This window comes from Neolamprologus brichardi, chromosome 4, assembly GCF_056152115.1.
Source record: "Neolamprologus brichardi isolate AB-2024 chromosome 4, ASM5615211v1, whole genome shotgun sequence".
Classification (NCBI taxonomy): Eukaryota; Metazoa; Chordata; class Actinopteri; order Cichliformes; family Cichlidae; genus Neolamprologus; species Neolamprologus brichardi.
This window is the reverse complement of record NC_142107.1, coordinates 18,976,198-18,993,946: the sequence shown is the minus strand read 5'-3', so window position 1 is coordinate 18,993,946 and position 17,749 is coordinate 18,976,198. Positions and strand designations below refer to the sequence as shown.

General features: G+C 43.6%; 1 protein-coding gene across 11 annotated transcripts in view; it reads right to left on the bottom strand.

Moving 5' to 3' along the window:
* Nucleotides 1-17,749, bottom strand: part of arhgap23a (Rho GTPase activating protein 23a) — a 70,128-nt gene that overhangs the window by 28,064 nt on the left and 24,315 nt on the right. For 8 of the 11 annotated variants that reach the window (XM_087839975.1, XM_087839979.1, XM_087839980.1 and 5 more), the window contains exons 1-2: nt 9,412-10,070; nt 1,995-2,198 (exon numbers count right to left, since the gene is read on the bottom strand). In XM_087839975.1, the coding sequence (XP_087696101.1) occupies nt 1,995-2,198; nt 9,412-9,654 (447 nt within the window). In that variant the 5' untranslated portion in view covers nt 9,655-10,070. Of the gene's footprint in view, nt 1-1,994; nt 2,199-9,411; nt 10,072-17,749 lie in introns of those variants that run through there. The other 3 variants (XM_087839982.1, XM_087839981.1, XM_087839976.1) reach the window with 2 other exon arrangements.

Genomic DNA, 17,749 nt, shown 5'->3' with positions numbered 1-17,749 from the left:
CAGCTGGAGTGGGCAAATTATTTACTTGGAGGCCTTTCTTTCTTTTACCTTTTTTATCAGACACAACGCAGAATCCCACCGGTTACACTGGCACTGGATTGAAAAGACTCTAAACCTACCAAGGTGTCACACAAAAATGCATCCGTATCCACCCTGATGCTCACAAGGTACATCCCAGTTTTCAGTGATAATAAAACAGCAATTCTTCACTGTATCATCACACTAATAACATGTTACTTTAATGTAATGTAACACACTTTTTGTCCAAAATTCAGTATTAAAATCAAAGTTACTGGACGCATAGTTATCTGGGGAGGTTCTCAGTCATCCAGGTCATGGAAGTCCGAGGAAAGCGACTGACCTTTGACATCTCGATCCAAGAAACTTCTCCTTGATCAAATGGTTATGCAGTTACATAAACCCTTCAAAAAACAGTCTCCTCAGTTCCCAGTTCAACGGTGGCAAATGTGTGCATTGCTTGGAATTTATTGCTCGTAAGGAAAGAAATGTGACAGCAATGTGCAAAATGTGCCGAGAAACACAAGGCTGGTAGCTAAAGACCACAGACCACCCAAATGTCTCCTCAGAATGAGTGAATTTTGACCAGGTAACAAAAGCAGGGCTGTTTTTCACATCTTCTACTATGGGCTTCAGGATATAATAAATAATAAAAGGAGCTAGCATCTAAAAATAGATCCAGTGTATGTCCTCCCTATCTGAATGAGTACTTTTGTTTATTTCAGCTTGTATGTATGGCAATAGCATGACTGCTGTATGATGTAACTCAATAACAAGTACTTTGACTCTACACAGAGTAAATAAGCAAAGAAATTAAGTAACAAAGAAATCTGTGGTACTGTAGTTACTTCTTTTTTTTAGTTCACTTCGTTTCACATTAAATAAAATATTGTTTTTTTCTCCAAAGTGAATAAAAATCAAGTTACATCCTGATAAGAGGAAGTGTCAAGAGAAGGTTGCTGAAGGGTCCTGTTAGAACCACAACCCAGACGATCTGTAGACTTATAAATCGAGAGCATGAATGAGTCACAGACCCTGTGAATCTGTACTAATTGGACACTAAGAGGTTAATTTGGGAGGTTTCCATGAAGCCTCTTCAGATAACAACAGAAAGATCTGTGAGTCCAATTGTCCAAAAAACAACATGTGATCCCTTCTGAGGCAGAGGAGACAAGGGCAGAAATGAGGCCAAAGGCCAGCAGTGGGCCTATTGTCCAGGGCTGGCATGGTACAGCCCGGCTGCCAGTGAGTGGTACCAGGATAAGACAACAGATCCCATTCAATTCGTGTTCCTATCAGCAGCTGCTAGATGGTGGGGTGGTATAAAAATAATAGAGGCCTTGTTTCAGCTGGCTCACCCCACCCCAGCCTCCACATCCCTCAATTTCACATCTGGAGACGTTTGCCCCCACACCTCAAACAGCTAAATAACCACTCGGGCTCATTTCCCAACACCAGCACAAGCCTGAATTCACCAGGGACAAAAACAGGCCTGTGAAACAAACAGGAGTAAAATTGGAGGTGTTTTTTTAAATTCCTCAAAGTAGTAAAATCTAAGCCCCGGTCCTTGTTCTGTCTCCAGATCTGTGCCTCTCTTCCTCTAACAGCTCGGTTTCTTCGTCGTCTGCTGTCTCGAATCACCCAGGCTTGTTTTCTCCCTTTGTCTTTGTGTTCAGTTTGCTCCACTCAACCTCGCTGACCCGCAGCCACAGTATGATTGGCTTTATCTCTGAGCTCAAATTGGCTCTCTCCTGAGTTCAGCGAGTTAAAGCTAAGGCCTTCGAAACCCCTTTAAATGCCAGCTAGGATGAAATGGAGACCATGTGTACTATAAAAACAAACACAAAGCACTTTGTGACACTAAGCCCTGAAGCACAAATGGTATTTTTATAACATAATTCAACACTTTTAAACACCTTTAACATTTAAGGCATTTTCTAGTGTTTCAGGGACCTGCAGACATCTGTGACCCTCACCTTGAGGTTAGTGTGCAAAGCGGATTCTGGAGGATAAACGATGAAGTGGCGTAATGTGAAACCGAAACCCTGGGAGTTCTTATGGAGAACCAGCGTCCGGGGACCCTTCCAGCCCATGCCGACCCCCTCCCTTCCCGGCCGGGTCGCCATCGGCGGCCGAGGGTTGTCACCGGCTGAGGAGAAACCATCCCTCCGCCCCTTAGCCTGTAAACACAAAGAGATCTGGTTAAAAACATTACCTCAAGCAGGAAAAGCAATTTTATACAAAAAGACTGCATTTTTATCATTTAGTAAGCTGGAATATATGGTTCTAATAAGATTTACGGGCATCAGAAATGTCAGCAATATCAGTTCTTTCCCATTATTCGCACCAACACTCGAGAAAAACCTGCAGTTGTCCAGATTTATGGCTCACTGGAGAAGCACAAGGTGCCTCTGTACTCGGTGACATTAACTCCGCCGCTGCCGGACCGCTCATTAGCAGCTTCCTTGTGAAGTCCTGTCTGCTAGCCTCTGCATGCCACCCAGCCTCAGAACAATAGTCAATAAACACACCTGGGGGAGGGCAGGGGGGACTATCAGGAAGAGGCCATATCTAGACGGGGCCAAGCGGGAAATGCGGGTATCACCCAGTTCAGACTACAGTGACCTTGGTCTTATTATAGGGAGAGAAGATCCAGGGACTCTGAGAGTGGAGAATAAAGGCAGATTTTCAGCACAGCTCTCTAAATTTCTCATTCCTGCTGCCCAGTAAATAAGTCCGGCAAGCTCAGCTGACAGACACACGTGAGAACTATCACCCGCCTGCTGCCCCATCGACCCACATCTGTCAGTCAAACACAATCACCTGACCAAACAGGCAGGAGTGGGAGCGAGGGAGAGGAGGAAGAAGGGAATCTGAGTGCCAGCTCACAGCTTAAGTCTGCTGCACACATCAAGTCACTGCAAAACTTTTCTTAGTAAAACTGAACTCCCTGCACTCTCACACTCTCCCAAACATAAATTAAAACACTGTAATGACTAGTCCGACCAAGTCAGCCCGGTCTTTCAGTCACTGTGCCGTGCTTTATTTTCTTTAAAGCTGCAATCTTCTGCATACTGATGGTAAAAATAACTTCTTAGCATCTTACTGATGGATACTACAGCATAAAAATGCAATGCACAGCAGACAAAAGTAACATTTTTAATAGTTTCAGAAAGAGATTATAAACAGTCGGATCATTTTTCTTCTTAGTAAATGATCATTTAGACAAAAAAAGACATTGATTTGTTTTTCATTAACTAAAGATGAGGGCTCACACTGATATGAGCAAACCAGGAGCTGCACGGGGATCTTAAATCACATTGCGCACATTTTTACGCCTACGCACTGTTTCGGTTAAATCAACGATGAGCTCAGGAGGACACCAGATTAAATGATGACATTTTATCTAATCTTACTTGAAGATTAGATTACATTAGACGAAGTGAATGATGACAGAGGTAAAGGTTGCCCAAATAAGTTCGTACACTGGTTAAACGCTAACGTCATACACTGTGAGAAATGCTACAGGAGTCTATTAAAAGTAAATGTGATCCACCTCTCACCTACTAACTGTTACATTAATGTACAAAACTGTCAACGGATACAAACAAGTACCACCTGCTTGACCGCCTTCACATTCACCTGGGTTTTGCACATTTACTAAAGCATGCGGCAACTGCTGCTGTGATTTGGCACAATATAAATAAAACTGAATTGAATATACATTTTAATTTGTGCTATAAGCCTTTAAAACCCTGCAACAACAGAATTTTTACTCCCCAGCACATTTGAACTAATTTAATGACTAACAAAAACATCTGTATACTGGACATTTTACTTATCTTATGATGTTTTTTCCACAGGTTTTATTGATTTAATATGGGATGAACACCCCTGTCGAAGGTCACTTTGTGACATGCCATTACAGCCCTAAAGATACAATAAAGGGTAGGGCTGTTCGATATAACGATATATATCGGATGACGATATAAAAACGTCTATCGTTTCATTTTACGCTATCGTTTGTTTCGTGATGTCGCAAAATAAACTGTTTACGGCAATATTTTTTCATCGTTTTGATGGTCACTGTAGTGGCTATATTAATTTCTTAAAGTTCTCTCTTTCTCTTATATTTAATATAACCACACTACAGACGGACAAGCGCCTGTTTTTATGCGTTGTGGTCAGCAACAACGACGTAAAACCATCGCTTCGTGGGTCCGCTTGTTTATGTTCCACATAAACCTTTCACAATAAAGCTCAAGATCCTGTTGAGACTTTTCAAAATAAACTGAATCACGTAAAAGAGCAGATTATTTACGGATGAGAAGTAAAAAAAGAGCCGCCAGGTGCTAAAAAAATAGACCTTAGACTCAAACGTTAGAACAGGCTTTTCCCCGCAGCACGCCGTGTAATAAATACTCGCAAAGAAAACGGCGGCCGTTACAACTTATGTCTAAAAATGTATCGTTTCATGCATCGGTTAAAACACTCGACTCCAGCTACACGACGCGCAGTTGGAAACACTTCCCGCAAGTCGAGCTGCACGAGATTCAAAGAATTTACAGAAAATGTTACATTTTTGTGATTTATATCGTTATCGGGACGATAGATGTCTTATATCGGGATATGAGATGTTGGTCATATCGCACAGCCCTAATAAAGGGACTTATTTTATGAGTGTACAAGCCATGAATCAACAAACAGAGGCCACAGATGTCATTTTAGGTGTGATTTGATGTGCATGTCACTTGATATGAAAAATGAGTGAACGCTCTGAGATTCAGATTACTCAAACCACACTGAGATATGAGTCAGTGTGCCCTTAAAAGTCGACATCCTAAACTGTTTTGCGCGTCTTCAGATTCTGTGATTGTGTATTTTGCATACATGTTTTCGTGTCAGTGGGTTAGTATTTCTAGACCGCATCATCTAGATGCACACCCCACATTCCGCTTCCTGTCCTCCCGATAAACATGCTTACACGCACGCACAATAACGCGCACAGGCCTGTCCTGGCAAATCTCCGCATGGCCACAGAACAACAGGAAGTGGCAGGCTTGAGGCAGGAAGTGGGGCAGCACTGTGGGGCGGGATAACCCTACAAATATAACCACGGAGAGTTATGGAGGCACTTCCATTCTTCACCCCTCTTTCTCCTTCCTTCCAACCTCTCCTCCCTTCCACCTCTTCTTCCTCTCTCTCCACTTCTATTCTTGCAGTGGAAACCTGGCTCTGCCGACATTTACCGCACATGTTCTTTTCCTCTAATTTCACATTCCATCAAGGGAAAAAAAAAGAAACCAAAAAATAAGTTTGCACGTATAGGCTACTTTCAGAAACATCAAAATGTTTGCTGGTTAAAACTCTTAAACTTTAAGAAGTATAAATATAATTTTGGTTAATCTTGGCTATTTTCCAAACAATCACAAAAGATTATTTTGGAAGATATGATGTGCACGTTTCGCAGACTGTGATATCCATAGATTCTCAAAGCTGGATCTTTAGTCTGGCAGTCCAAACAATGTAAAATAACCCTTCTATTTTCTTTTCTTAGGCATGCAGCGAGGCCTATTATGCGAGCCGCATAAAGAGGTGCGTGAGGAAGGCAGGGGAGTGCTTGGAGTGTCAAATTAAAATGATAAAGAAAAAGAAAAGGCCAAGAAAAAAAAAAGAGGAAATGAAAGAGCAACGGGGTGAAAGGAGGAAGAGACAGAGTGAATTCCTTGGAGGGCGCGGTTTGGTTTTGGACAAGTTGAAACACACACAGCAACTGGCACAGGAGGGGCGGGAGCACAGATAGAGTGAATGAGACGAGAAGGATGAGGAGAGAAGGAGATGCAGAAGGAGGAGGAGTATCGGGCCCCAGCGAGGGACAGGCTCCAGCACGCCGGTTTCGACCACATGGCCCCTCCCGGCGCTGAGAATACTGAACCCTGTGATTACCCAAAACACACAGGGTCTGCCTGGGTCTCTGAGCCAGGAGGACAGTTTCCCACTCTGCAGCTCTGGACTGTGTGGGCTGTGTTTCTGCTCGGCCATTCTGCCGAATCTAGACTCAACCTTTTCCCCCTAAAACAAGACGAACCCCCTCTCATGCCCTCTGAGCATGATTCGACCAGTTTCCTCTGCCACCACTACCAAAATAAAATTAAAAAACAGTTTAAGCTTGCTGACAGGCCTCTCCGGGACAGGACATTCAGCTTAACCAACAAGGAACTTGGAAAATTGTTTCTGCGGTTTTGCAGTCTAATCTTGACTTCCTACGCAGGCTGGAAGCACAGACGAGGGAAACCTCGCTCCTGTTTTGCTGAGAAAAGAAGACATTTGGTATTTCCTGCCCTGCAAGTGGGAATTTAAACTGTTTCACATTGTTTTCGCCGAAAGAAGTATTACCTGCTGAGGCTGATTAGCAAATAAACTTCAGCGAGCACAGAGAACTGAAGAATCCTGTTATCACCTGTAGATGATGTCATTAAAAAAGAGTAAAAAAAATGCTTCATTGGAAACAACTGAATATGCAGAAAAGCTTGTAATGTCACACCACAGCTTCCTCCTTTGAGTGAATGTTTAGTGGGTAAAGTGGTGTGCTTTGACAACACATAGCAGCAGCCGGCTCTTCCCCGAGGACATTTTCCTCCTGATTTCAATTAAGAACCATATAATTAAGATGCAGGACTGATAAGACAAGAAAGGAGCAGCTCAAGGACAACATAGCATGCTGCATCTATAAAATCCAGAGGAAATGTTTGATGTTTAAATTGCGGCGCCAAAATTTTAGAGCCCCATCAGCTTTATTAGAGAATAAAAACGCTATAAATAAACAGCGGGGGTGGTAATCTTCCCTGAAATCCCATAATAAAGGATTTTTGAGTCTTAAGAGGCTTTTCTAGGACATGACAATATTGTAAAGCTGACGGCATAATCGTCGGGAACAGCGTACGTGTAGGGTAGCGCACGTCCACACAGGCACACGCTCTTGTCCCCGCTCCATCCAGAGGTAAAGCAGTTCAGAGGAATGCAGTGACTGTCAGGGAGCCCGGCTCCTGCTAAAACCCCAGCAGGACAGAACAATAATGCTCTTTTAAACAGCTGAGAGCTGCAACCTGTTTGAAAAGTGGAGCTTTGCGGCTGTTACAAATGCTGACGAGCCTTTAATCCCGATGGTCATAGCTGTCTGCGTCCGCAGCCCGGAGCCGAGCTGCCAAGAGGGAACAGGAGAGGGGACGGCGTGAAAAAAAAAGCCAAACCATCTCATCCTGATAATTCCTGGACTCACCGGCCACACACAGAGAGCGCTCCCCCACCTCTGCACCTCCACAAGCATCCTATGTCTCACAAATGTATGACGTGCACGTGAATATCCACCTTTACTCTCTTAAGGAAGCCGGCGGATTCTGTTATTTATATAACGATATAATTAAGGGGCCATACTTGCGAACGTGTGTGAATACAGAATGTTTGCTGAAAAACCAGTCCAGCACAGTTCAACCAGGCCAACAGGTGATGATGCAATGGCTGTTAAACAGGGTTTTTTTTCTCTTGAATAGCAAAACATGCCTATTTGTCCAACTGAAACCTGCATCACTGGTAGCAGTGAAGTTCATTTAAGCTATTTTAATTCAATCCAAGGCCTAGAATCATTTCCAGGAGGAGCGGTTTTAGAATAACTTTTACAGCATGACTTGATAGCTGAGTGGGCAGCAGCACATGGCAGTTAGTCTGTGTCGTGGGTTTAAATCTGACCAGGGACTTTTTATCCTCGCTGCCTCAACTTTTTGCTTTAACAAAGAGGTGAAAGTGCAACAAAACACTGCGCTTTATCACACTCTGGCATCCGAGGACCCCTTCTACATGACAGATTTTCACCTTTACAACTCGTGAGGGTGTTGCGGTCGCGCCGGCAGCTGAATGTAAAGAAAAAAAATGCAAAAAGAATTGAATGGGCCAATCCTGTGATCCCTCAAATGCAATAAATCTCAACGATAATAAAGCAGACCAAGATACCAGACATATGATGTGCCAGAGAGATAGTAGAAGCGCATATTTCAACTTAAAGTAACAGATAGAGACGGCTAGGTGCAACTGCTCTTCCTCCCCCTCTCCTAAAATTTAAACAGTGTACAGTGTCTGTTTGTCCCAGCTGTGTCCGTACAGCCTCTCCTTTTCCTCCCCCCACACGTACATTCCTCACTATGGCATTTTTAAAACTGTGTCAATGAGTCAGGGGGGAGGGGGATGATGAGAACCATTAAAAAAAAAAAAAAGCTGTGAAAAAAGATGCGATATTCCACATAAATGATCACGGTTAAATGAGGAAGTAATGGCCTGAATTCTGAGCGCATTTGGGACTTGGGGGGTGGGGATGCACAGCTGTACAACTGCATGACACCTCGATCAAAGTGATACTTAGAAGCCACCTTAAACTGTGCTTAGCCAGTAATTAGAAGCTCCCCAGAGGAAGAAAAGGGTCAATATGCAAGCCATTCCTAATCCAATGGATGGAAAACGTGAGTAAGCTGGGAAAAATGAGAAAAAAGGTGCACAGAGAAGTCCCACGGTCACAATTGTCCATATTTTTATTCGCTAAATGTAGCTTATCTGATCTTCAATTCATAATTCTAAGTATATTTTTGTTCAGAATTAACAAGTCCACAACAAATTCAACAGTCCGGTGTGTATGTGCCTGTATAGGTCTTTGCAGGCCAACTGCAGCTAAAAGCCACCTTGACTGTAGGTAAAAACTACACTTTCTTAATTATATTGATCCACTCAAAGAAGTCTAAACAAAGTGTGCTTGCCAAAAAAAAAAAGAGCCTGAAGGCAACACAGGCATTTCTCCAGAAACTTTAAAGAATCTACCAACAGCTGAGGGGTTAACCGGCTCCAAACAATGAGTACAGTTACAGGGAAGCATTGCTGACATGCATGACTAATTGCACACAGCGGTTTCTGGAGAGTATTGCTGATATCATTGTTTGCCGTGTTAATTCTGGAGAACCACAAAAGTCACCACGAGCATGACAAAAAACATCTGCGACGTCTTGGAGTGTAAAGTGGCAGAGGATTTAGCAGGAAGTATGTTAAATAAGCAATCTGGTCAATTCATTTGACAACAGAAAAATTAATGAGAAACTATTCAAACAAGCAATGTACAGTTTTAACTGCTAAATCTTATTTTTAAAAACAGATAAAACAGGAAATTCCTACGAATTTCACATCTTGCTATTAGAAGCTGTGATGGGGATCAATACACTGATGGAAATCCTCATCAAGTTACCTCGCTAAAGCATTTAATTTGTTGTCATTTAACAGCAGCCACTGACTGATGCTTTTAGCCACAGTCACCACATCTTAACGTTAGATGGGTGAAGACCGGTGACCCCTTCTTACCCTGGGCTGATGAGAGCTCTGGCTGTGCCCAATAGGCATGGCAGGTGGCGAAGTGGGTGGCTCCGAGGTCGTGGCTCCACGTAGAACCGCCAGCCAAATGCAACGAGGTTCGGGGGAGCTGCAGTCCACCCCCACCGGGTTCTGGAAGCTCCAGTCAGACCCGGCTGGCGCAGGACACGGGAGCATAGCAGCGGGCATCGGAGCGCTGAGTTTGGTCAGATCCGCATCGCTCGCCACCAACATGGGCTGCACACACTCAAGCACCAACACAAAGTCCTGGACGATGTCCAGACACAGATCTACAATCGAGCCAAGACAGGGTGGCTGCTTTTAGTGTCTTCCGATTCTCCAGTCATTTAACTTCACGCCTCCTGGCTCCAGTCCATTGCTGCTGCTGCTGCTGCTGAGCCTCGGGAAAGTTTAATCCAACAAGTTACACATCACAGCCTCCTGACCTCCATCGGTCAGCTCTCCAAGACCCTCATCCGCACTATTGGGGGGTTCGAACCAGAGGAAGAAAAAGGCAGCAGATAGAGGAGTGTGTGTGGTGCAGGGATCAGAGGTAGGTCTGGTTTCACTACAGACACACACACACAGACCAACTGACAGCAGCCCTCCTGTCGGTGTCCAGTGATGTTCTGCATTCAAAGCCACTCTGTCCACCCCCCAAAACACACAACTGCTGTCCCAGAGGGCTGGATCTTCTGTCTCTCCTCCCTCCCACTGCCCCCACTCTCTCCTTTCACCCTCCCTCTCTACCTCTAGTGCCAGACAAACTTCATCTCTCTCTCATCTTAATCCCGAATGTTTACTTTATCACAGCGACCATCAGCTACTCGATCTGTTGCTTTTCTGTTGCGTCTCCTCTTTTGCTTTCTCTTTAGTCCTTGTTTTTGTTACTCGGACTGTATCCAGACAGTTACTGACTCCTTCCACATGAACCGGTCTGACTGTCATCAGTAAACAAACACCTGTGCACTGTAAAGAGGAACTCTTGAAGCCATACGTTGGGAAAAACCGAGAGCGGGTCAGCTGTTAACAGTCCAGGTGAAGATATCTCCTGTAGGGTTGCTGCTGGTAGGTCAAATCCACGTTGGATCCTTCCTGTGCTGCACGTGTGCTGCACATGTGTGTGTGTGAGCGACACAAACACAGTGACAGAGCTTTGGTCCCGCTGCTAAACTCCACAAAAGCCAGCCCTGCCTCCACCGCCTCCCCTCCACTCAAAGGGGAGACGAAAAAAAAAGAGAGAAAAGAGAAAGAGGCCAATTTGCAGCACAAAGAGAGAGGAAAAAAAACATTTGCGGCTGCTATGCTTAGTCTTCTACTCCCTTTTTCTTATAGTTAGGAGGGGAAAACACAGAGGAGGGAGAATGATAATGAGAGAACATGGAAAAAAGCTGCCAAAGACAGAGAAGGAGAGCAACGGGCGCTGCTGTGGTTGTAAAAGCTCTGAAAATAACACGGTCACTACTGGATGTGAACATGACCTCTTTGTCAAGCCTATACTCCCACTCTCACGTGCAAACACACTCCTTCCCAGAGAACCCACCCATATACAACACAGTGACACCTGAAAACCACTAAATCAGTCAGGGGTGAGTTCTCACCAAACAGCCAGGCGTCCAGGGTACGTGCGAGAGCGGCAGACAGGTAACCATGTTGTTGTTACAGACAGCCAACGTTCCCCTCCGGTTGTCGTCACTGTTAACCTGCCGAGCATCCGTTACCGATGAGGTTAGACAGGTTTCACCTGCCGAACAGCGGGGCAAGTTCCAACTCGACTGGAGAAGGCCGTCATCCGCAAAAAACACCGTACCCTCTGGATATGTCGCACTATGCCAACAAGAACACACACTGCGGGCTTTGATAGTTTATACTCACTGAGGAGGTGAGAAATTAACGAGTCTGTTACTTTCACAGGCAGAAACATACCCCAAGAAGAGTGAATAATAGTGGCCTGTCCAATAAAAGTACCAAAGTTAATATAAAATATGAACTCAAAGCGTTTCGGTGTCATCTAGCACTTTAATATGATATCCTGGGTTTCTCTTCCGTGTGGGTCACTTTTTCTTTTTTTTTGTTAATCTTGTGCAAACACACAAGGATGTATACATGTGCGTTAGGAAGATATGTTACATTTACTCCAGGAAGTTAAGATATTGTGCAATGTGCGGCTGCAAATGCAAGGCTGAAAAATGAAGCAAATCTGGAAAGGCTAAAGATACTTCCTTAACTGTGAAGTTAACGTTCCCCTTCTCTACATCTCTACTTACCAATTTAAATTTTATTATGGTGTAAAATTATGCAACATTGAGTGACAGGACAACAGTCTACACACCAGTTTTGGTGAATGAAATTCAAGCAGTTTCGTTTCACATCATTCTTTCACAAGTATCTGTGTGATGCTAATCGCTTTGCTAATCAAGCTAGCTACGCTCTCATCCAGATGTGATCACTTCGAGATCCCTGCAGTGGTCCTACGTTCAATACAACCATGTTTTATGTGCAGTCTGTGGGATCAGTCGTTGAATGATGTAAAGAGTAATTTACTTACAATAAAACTCTGATTTACATTATGGGAGATCTTTGATCAAGAATCCAGAATGTTATAATTGGCCTGAAGTCACCCACATATCACTCACAGGCCATGCTCTTCATGTTCTCAATTTTGCATTACAGCAAACATTGGAAAGGCTTTAAAAAGCTTTTTTATTAATAAGCTCCAAGTATTCATACACAGCATGCAAACATCTGATCTTGTTCAATTTTGTGCATGTTAGCAACAGGCCTATTAAAGCAGCAAGGCGCTTGCACTGCGTGACTGATATGCATCCTTAATTCGTACGTCATCATAATAATCAACATCATTTTTATGGGCGTCACACATTTTCTATTTTTCTACTTCCAAGAGTCACATAGTGGCTATTTTAATGATCTTTCCTGCAGAAATAACAAACTACATTGAGGTGGATCCACACCTCACTTTATCCCCAGTTAGTTTATTGAGTCAGTAGACTTTCACTTACACACACAGGCACACACACACACACAGAAACCAGTTACATGTGAATACAAAAGGCTGGTTTTCTTGTGCACATGCATACACACAAGCACATGCCACATGTCCCACTGAGTCACTGCTGAGTATAAATACACTAGGCTATGTAATTATGGTTCCACTTAAAGTCAGAAGGCTGTGGCTGCAGGGGGGTTTGTCTTCTCTCTGTGGTTCAGACCAGAGCGCCGGGTTCAATGCACCACCAGCCGGAACCGCCCTGCTGGATCACCAGGGGGAGGTCCGATTCATCACCAGGAGGGGGAGATGCGAGAGAAAGAAAAAGCCAGACGGGGATTTAAAATCTGCATCCATTTCAAAGCGGCAGCACCGAGGTGGGATTTCATATGGCACTTTTCACAATAACAGTTAGTTTTAGTGAGGCGGGAGGAGTGCCTAATTTGGAAACAAAAGGTTTCTGGCTGTCTCACACCCTCTCTTTCTCTCTGTCACCCTTTCATGAACCATGGCGGCACTTACAAAAACAGGAGGTTAAGTGAGAAAAAAAAGAGAGATGGCTGGCAAAAGAAAAATGAAAATAAAGGCATTGAGTTACAGTTCATCTGATGTGAGCCACACGTGAGGAGCTCGAACAAAAGCACATGGTCTACTGGTTAGCTGAAACATGCCCGAGCAGGCAGACATCACCTGCATATGGGCTTAATCTAAATCACAACAGCATACCTTTTTTTTTTATCTAGCTTGTAACGATTTGAATGCTCAGTAAACAGCACTCGAGGTTTTTTCTTCCCCCCGTTTCTTTTAGATCTTAAGCTGGGAGCGCGAAACTCCTGGAAATGTCAGGAAATCAAAGCCAATCAAAGCTCTCAGAGGAGCGACGTCTCTGCCCCTCACTGCTCTCCCGACAACAAACACATCTGTGGAAAGTGAAAACTGCCCGCTGGTGTAAGGGACAGATTAGTCTGGCGATATGTTTTAATCCCTCTCATAGTCGGCTCATGACAGTGAGCCAACCGATTAACGCACAGTGGCCTCCCTACCCTTTTTGTTTTCCCCACTGCAGCTTCCTCGCAAGGCAAAACAAAAGTCCGTCTCTTCTCTGCTGCATCTACAAAACAGAGGAGAAAAAAGGCAGGAAAGAGCAGAGTGAAGCCATTCAGAGTGCTGACTGAGCGCTCGGTTGGCCTGTCGCTAACAAACCGCGCTGCAGACACAACCGTAGGGTGTCTTCTCTAAACACAGGCTGCAAGAATTGAGAAAAGGCACAAAAAGGGGTCAGAAAAGGACAGACGGGGTTTGATGCTTACAATGACTGACACAACAAAGACAATACGTAGATAAAGAACTTTAATATCGTTATAATCTGACGTCTGGAAACCCTTGAGGAAAATCCCGTCGCCTCTGGTGAGACAAACTCCGGTGACACACTCAACATGTGCCAGGAAAGGCGATAAAGGAGCCCACATGAGTTATCTGTGTCATCACACTGGAAACTAAGGAACCACAAATATATGCACGATGCGGTTACCAACCTCCGAGGGGGTCCCCCAAGATGAGTAACAAATAAATCAAAGCCACACTTTTTCCTTAAACAAAGCTGTTTGTCTTTTCCATTTTCCCACCAAGAATTGGGGACTTTTGTTTTTGCCTTCGTGCTTTAAGAAAACATTTAAAAGAGTGTTCACAAAGCGGCTGTGAAAAACTTTTCTGTGCCTCACTATTTCTTAGGTTTAACTAAATATAATCTACAGTTATGAAACATGAGGCTATTTTAATAAAATAATGAGTTTTATTAGAGCACATTTCACATGTAGCGGTTCAATAATTGGCTCTAGATGGCATCGGCATGGAGTCAATTTCTCCGTCTAGACAGACATTAAGCGTAATCTGCTGAAGTGGATTGTACAAAAGCAAGCGCTTGTGTGAAAAAAGGGGATGTAGCTGTTTTAAGATGGTTAATTTTAACTTTAATCTCCAGTAAATCCCCATGCCATGGAACCTATAGGCCTATGTAACAGCATTCACGATGTAGTGAGCAGACAGCAGACACTAGAGGGCAGCTGCAACCCAGAGTCTAAAAGCAGACGGGTGGGGGGGAAAAGCCCAGAGGGCACTGGGCCGCAGGGGAGAGGGCAAAGGGTGATGAGCTACATGTAAATGTAAAGTTTGACAACAATAGGTGGCATGAGTGTGTGCCCAGGGCGAGGAAGTGCAAGAAGTCGACCTGTAAGCCGTTATCTGCGATTCGTGGTTGTAAATGAGTTACAAATGGATAAGCTCGGGGTGGGAGACTGGATATTAGGGAGGTCACACCTGTTGTGGTCTCTGTTGTGCAAAGCTCGGAGACGATAGCAGGTGCAGAGCGAGACGAAACGTGCAAGGGTCAGATATCTAATCAACACACAGCTGAGGTGGTACCGGGGTGGTCTAACCCTCCCTGACTGGCCAGAGGACTTTTACAACAACAACAACAACAACAATGCATGACTCAAATCTGCAAACCAGAAGAAGCGTCTTCTGTGTCAAACCCACTGCATTATGCATGCACTCCACATGACATCAGCCCAAGTGAGCTGGCTGAGAACTGAAATATCAACTCTTTAGTCACCTTTTCCCGCCCACTCACTCACACACTTAAGATATTATTAGCTCCGTGAAGCTAATAATGTACAAGAAGTCTGTGATTACTGATATGAGTCAGGCTTTTAATCTGAACCGACATTACACTGCTTTAAAAACAGGCCACAAAAAGATTATTTCTATAATTAACCAGGTTAAGATTAATGTCTGTTTAGTCCCGAAAATAGTAAAAAAAAAACATTGATGCCCATCAGCGTGAAATCTGAAGCTGTGGTGTATCATAACGGAAGTCTTACAAAACTTGCCAAACCAGTGAATCTTTGGCTTTCAGTGTTATAGCATGTCACTCTTTTACTGCAGTGTTAATCAACAATCATTCGGCTGGCTTAACACATCAGATAAGTTGATAGTAACAACACAATCTCAATTAGGGAACTAAATCACAGGTAATCATTTAGCACTGATAATAACTTCTTAAATCATTTAACTAGGTGAGCTAAAGCGCTGACTCCAGCTTCCCAAATGTGACAATCTGCTCCTTTTCCCAAGAATTCATTCATTAATTCAATTTATAGGCAAAATGATTCATTCATATAACCCATTTTTTGGAAATTATAACACAAAAAACATGTGCCTATTGTGCTACTTCTGCCACAAGGGAACGCTGGGATACATGAGTCAGCCCGCCGGCCTGCAAAGCATCTACGTGGACAAAAATGCCCGATACAGAGCAGGAAGGAGAACACGAAAAGGGTGGGGGCGTTGACAGATGTTGGAGAGCGAACACCGGGGTAAAGTGGGGGAAACTTGGAGGGAATAAAAAACGAGGACAGAGAGTGATCTAAAGCAGAAGCAAGAGTCAGGAAGTTGAAGAGAGCAGATGGAGAGGAGACAGGAGAGGACGATTTAAACATCTGGGCTCAGACAGCGGCGGCGCAGGCGCGTATTTACGCAGAGACGCACTCTAAATACCTCCTCTATTGTTTCATTTAAATAAAGACTTTAATGCAGCACTTAAAGGACGACAGTCCAGACTGCACGGCTGGAGGCTAAACCACAAAAATGTCACTTCTTTGCTCAATCAAGCTAATTAAAGGCTAAGAAATGAATCCATTAACAGACAGTCTGCTGACAAATGATTAAACACACTAAGAGATGTGTAAGTGAGTGTTGAGAACGATCTATCCTATGGATTTTTGCTCTGTTTTACAACTCGCTTTCCAAAAATGTGCACATCACCTCTTCTTTTAACAGAATTCTGGGATTGCTTGGGAAGAGAGGTGTAATCTTTAAAGCAAATAAATACTCAAGAGTTTGGGGACTCCTCTGGTATAGATTTTTTAAATAAGTCGTCAAATCCTACTAATGATTAATAGGTTTGGGTTGCAGGCAGGCAAACTGAGCACATGGACAATATCTTGGTATTGTCTTGAAAAGCATGCTGGTGGAATTGCAGCATGTATGTATCATTCAGCATTAATGCTGCCTTCACAGATGTGCAAGTAAGCCATGAAAACCCCTAAAAATAATCTCAAAGTAAGTGTCACTGTTTCTGAGTTTGTTTGAATTGCATCGCTTACGATAAAAGAACCAACTATTCACTGACATGGTTTTCAAAAATGCTCCTGGATCTATAAAATGATTTTCCTGTAAACAGCCTGAATATCAAAACCATCCACAGGCAGTTTACAAGATTCAGATCATCTGAATCTTTATTTAATCCCCATATATAGTCGTGTGAATGCCTCTTAAGTCTTCCACAGCGATGAACTTCTCCTCCAATTACATGTAACGTCCTCAGCTCCACTGGGATGATTTTCTTCATATTGTTGGCCGGTGTTTTGTTTTAACATGACACAATCTTTGCAGGCTTTTGCTCGCCCCGTCTGAACTTTTTTGGACGGGCTTTCTGGAAGCAAATTCAAAAAGTTTCAACATCTGATAGTGTCGCATTTATACTTCTCAAATTTAATGGGTGGGTCTCTCGTGGCTATAAATTTTTCATAGCAAGGAGAGACCTGCAGGCCATATTGCATGGGATCAAAACTGGATGTATGAAGGAAAAGATGGTTTCTATTTGTGCATGTGATAAAGAGCGATGAAGCATACACACTATGACATACACTAAGTGGAGAGACGGTGCTCCACTTTAACCTAATTAGCGAGAAGCGGCTCCTGTAGTCGACTGCATGTTTTATGTTCAGGTCACTTCGATAATAAAACGGAACTAAAATGAAGAGGAAGCTTCGTCTCTTACTGGATATTTCATGCATGCATTAACAGTTTAACTTTTTGTGTCCGCTTATTTTTTAGTGAAGGGTGAGAGGGAATGGCACGTTAAATAGATGATAATTACAGCTCAAAGTTGCCATGAATACTATCAAGTTGCCTATGTTTCACCTTAATAGTTACTATAGGTCTGAACTTTAAGACTCTCAGACTGTAAAACCACTTGGTAACACCACCAGGTGTGAATGCTAGATCCTTCCTCTCTTTTCAGACATGTCTAAAATCTTGAAGTCTGAAAACGTTCCACCTTTTGATGCATGAAAGATGTGTGACGGCCGAGCAGTCATCAAGAATACTTAAATCAAAACACACTGGTTCCTGCTAAAGATGTGCTCTCTTTCCACTGTGTTTTTAGTCATGTGGCGTCCCCTCACGCTTAGCCGAAGAACATGAAACAAAGAGGACCGAAACAACAGCCACATCCTGCTGCTTCTGAAAGCCACTATGAGG